The sequence below is a fragment of the Octopus bimaculoides genome, chromosome 4 (genome assembly GCF_001194135.2).
Source record: "Octopus bimaculoides isolate UCB-OBI-ISO-001 chromosome 4, ASM119413v2, whole genome shotgun sequence".
Lineage (NCBI taxonomy): Eukaryota > Metazoa > Mollusca > Cephalopoda > Octopoda > Octopodidae > Octopus > Octopus bimaculoides.
Genome location: NC_068984.1, coordinates 138,883,903 through 138,887,160, shown reverse-complemented (window position 1 = coordinate 138,887,160; position 3,258 = coordinate 138,883,903). Strand labels below are relative to the sequence as shown.

General features: G+C 35.5%; 1 protein-coding gene across 1 annotated transcript in view; it reads right to left on the bottom strand.

The window, feature by feature from the left end:
* Positions 1 to 234: 234 nt before the first annotated feature.
* LOC106872733 (probable G-protein coupled receptor 139) overlaps positions 235 to 3,258 on the bottom strand; it is a 79,094-nt gene continuing 76,070 nt past the window's right edge. The window contains exon 2 of the mRNA XM_014919818.2: positions 235 to 2,036. Within this exon, the coding sequence (XP_014775304.1) occupies positions 891 to 2,036 (1,146 nt within the window). The 3' untranslated portion in view covers positions 235 to 890. The remainder of the gene's footprint in view (positions 2,037 to 3,258) is intronic.

Below are 3,258 nucleotides of genomic sequence, written 5' to 3'. Positions count from 1 at the left end.
GGTGTTGGTGTGTTTACGTCCCAGTACCCTAGCGGTTCAGCAAAAAGACCCGATAGAATAAGTACTAGGCTTACGAAGAATAAGTCCTGGGGTCGATTTGTTCGATTAAAGGCGGTGCTCCAGCATGGCCGTAGTCAAATGACTGCAACAAATGAATGAATATACAGACTCACATATATTAACACATATTTTATAACAATAACGTTTTCTTTTCAGTTTATCTTTTTGTTTTAAGTTTATCAAATCCTTACCATGAGATCTGATGTACATCGTTGTCAATTTGTGATATTTAGTGCCACTAGTTTGAAGCATGAAGTATAGGTGTGGAAAAGTGCGTGAGCATCTTAATAAAATACTAAGTTGAATGTAAGAGAAAGAAACGCTGAAAAATATTTATCAGTGGAAGATTTATTTGATTAGATAAGCGAACTTATTTTATGTTTCTGAAAATTTGTTTCCGGAATTTGCGAATTTCTTTCATGACTAGGCATTGGTTTGCAATATTGTAATCTGCTGAAAAGGTATTTTCTCCCTTATAACATGTCTAACGTGATGATTGTATGCATGAAGAGATTGACTAAAGTAAAAACAGATTAGAAGTAAGGAAGTAGTTTATTGTTTGAGAGCTATATTATTGAGAGATGTTTAGGATAGACTATCTGCGATGTATGATGTTGATATATCAATCATTCATCGATTTCTGAAATTTATAAAATGAATGAAACAGCACGTTGGATTGATTATGAATCATTTGAAAAACAATTTTTGTATAAATCATTTTGTAATAAGGTTTTCAGAAGTCTTATTTCCAAATTCACAACAAAATATTTTAATGTAGAGATTATTTAAATTGTAAATTTCTTTCTCTTTTTTTTTTTTTTTTTTTTTTGTTACACCCAGGAAGATTGCATCGATCTACAGCTTACAGCTGTTGTGCGTACAATGCTTGATGATCTTCTATTCAAGGAATTACGTTTACAGATGAATAGAGCACTTAATTCTTTCCGAAAATATGCTCCAGTGAAACTATAAAGAAAAAAATTTACGCAGTAATTCATATAAAAGATAGTTCGTGTGATAAATAAAATACTCTTTAGAAATTCAAAATCTACTGCCATTCTTATAAAATCAACATTAGTTATTAATACAGCCTTAGAAAATTGAATGCACCATACTACAAAAAATGGTAAATTTAGAGCAATAAAGAAGAAAGATATTACAAGAAGAATTAAAGTGAATTCTAAACGAATGACGTTTTCCTCGGTAATCACAGTATTGTGGTTCCTCTTTCTGTTTCTTCTGAGAAGACATCGGATTATGAGACTGTTTAGTATTGTAATAACTGTGAAAGGAACGAGTGTAATAAAAAATGCAAAAACGTTATCCAGTACGAATGATATTATATTGAAATTTGGATGTACTGTGCATATTTTCGGTCCACCTTTGGTGGCCTCATGAATTCCGCTTAGGATCGGTTTATGAAGGTTAAATATCAAAGATGAAATTACTACAAGCAAAAGTATGCGCCGAGTTGAACGACGTGTGTAGTACCTGTATCGTTGGAATGGATGGCAAACGGCAATGTAACGTTCGACAGTAAAAGCTACTACAATCCAAGCCGAGAGAAAGCGTGATGAATAACCAAGGTATATAAACAGTTGGCAGAAGCCTTCCGTGTGTAATAAGTAAATATAGCTACCATTGGGCCACATTGATAATCCTCGCTTCAACCAATCGATGCACACGTAAAAAATGAGCGCAGTAGTGTCTGCAATGGACAGCGCTATTAAATAATGACTGGCTGATAAATGGCGTAGCTTCTTTGATAAAAATACACTGAGTGACAGTATGTTTCCAATGATACCTAGAGATAAAATTAACGGTGTAAAGAAAACATAGATGTATTGTGAAATTGTCAAAAGCCGCGAGTCACTGTCTACGCTTGACAGAGTAGAATTGCGTTCCAAGAATGTTCCCAACAGTTTTAAGAGTCCATTACTTTCGTTCGCTAAGCAGCACTGTGAAGAAATATTGCTCTGAAAAGAAAAGAAAAAGAAATTGTTATTGCAAATACCGTTGAGGAAATTAGATAGAGCTTCAAGCGTTTCTGATAATTTCTAAGTCTGGATTACAATTTCGGAGAACTCAATTATATTTCACTTGTTAAGATTATCTCTACAGATTTTCCTTTGAAATTACAGCCAGCATTGATTTGTGACGTTTCGTATCCAAATGCGCCTAATGTAAACGACAATGAAATCGAATATGGAAATCGAAGGTGCCTAAAACTGAAATATGGCATATACACCCACTACTCACTTTTCCATCTTCGATCACATTGTTGTTTACATTAGGCATATTCGGATACGAAACGCCGTATTGTCCAGGCTATAATTTCTATAGAAAGTCAGTAGAGATAATTTTAACAAATGATTTAATAGCACTGCTAACACAGTAGAACACATCATTGACTTACAGTTTGTTTGATATGTTTTGTAGTATATCATAGATGCATAACGAAACACGGTATCTCTACAACTCATGAATATGTACATACCAGCTGCCAGGAATCTGTTTAATATGCAATAATGTTACACCGCTATATTTAGTGGATATTTAAGCAGTGGGTTTGTTGATGGTTAATGGGTTGAATGGGTACTGATGGAGGAGAAAAAACTGGAATATAGCATATGCACCTATTACTCACTTTTCCATCTCCGATTTCATTGTTTTTACATTAGGCATATTCGGACTTATATTTAGGCAGCCCGAGGCTATAATGGAAGACATTTGTCCAAGGTGCAACGCTGTGGAATTTACTCCGGAAACATGTAGTTGAGAAGCCAGCTTCTTATTTCTATTTCTATATTGCCCACAAGGGGCTAAACATAGAGGGGACAAACAAGGACAGACAAGGGGATTAAGTCGATTACATCGACCCCAGTGAGTAACTGGTACTTAATTTATCGACCCCGAAAGGATGAAAGGCAAAGTCAACCTCGGCGGAATTTGAACTCAGAACGTAACGGCAAACGAAATACCGCTAAGAATTTCGCCCGGCGCGCTAACGTTTCTGCCAGCTCGCCGCCTTCAAGAAGCCAGCTTCTTACCACACAGCCACGCCTACGATTACGGTTGTCGTAGTCAGACCGGTTTTGAAAATCACTCTTCATTGAACTTAATCACCACACGAGTAGTTTCGCCAAGTTTGAAATTTATCCATGCAGAATTTAGAGAAATAGGTTCTTTTTGCTTTCT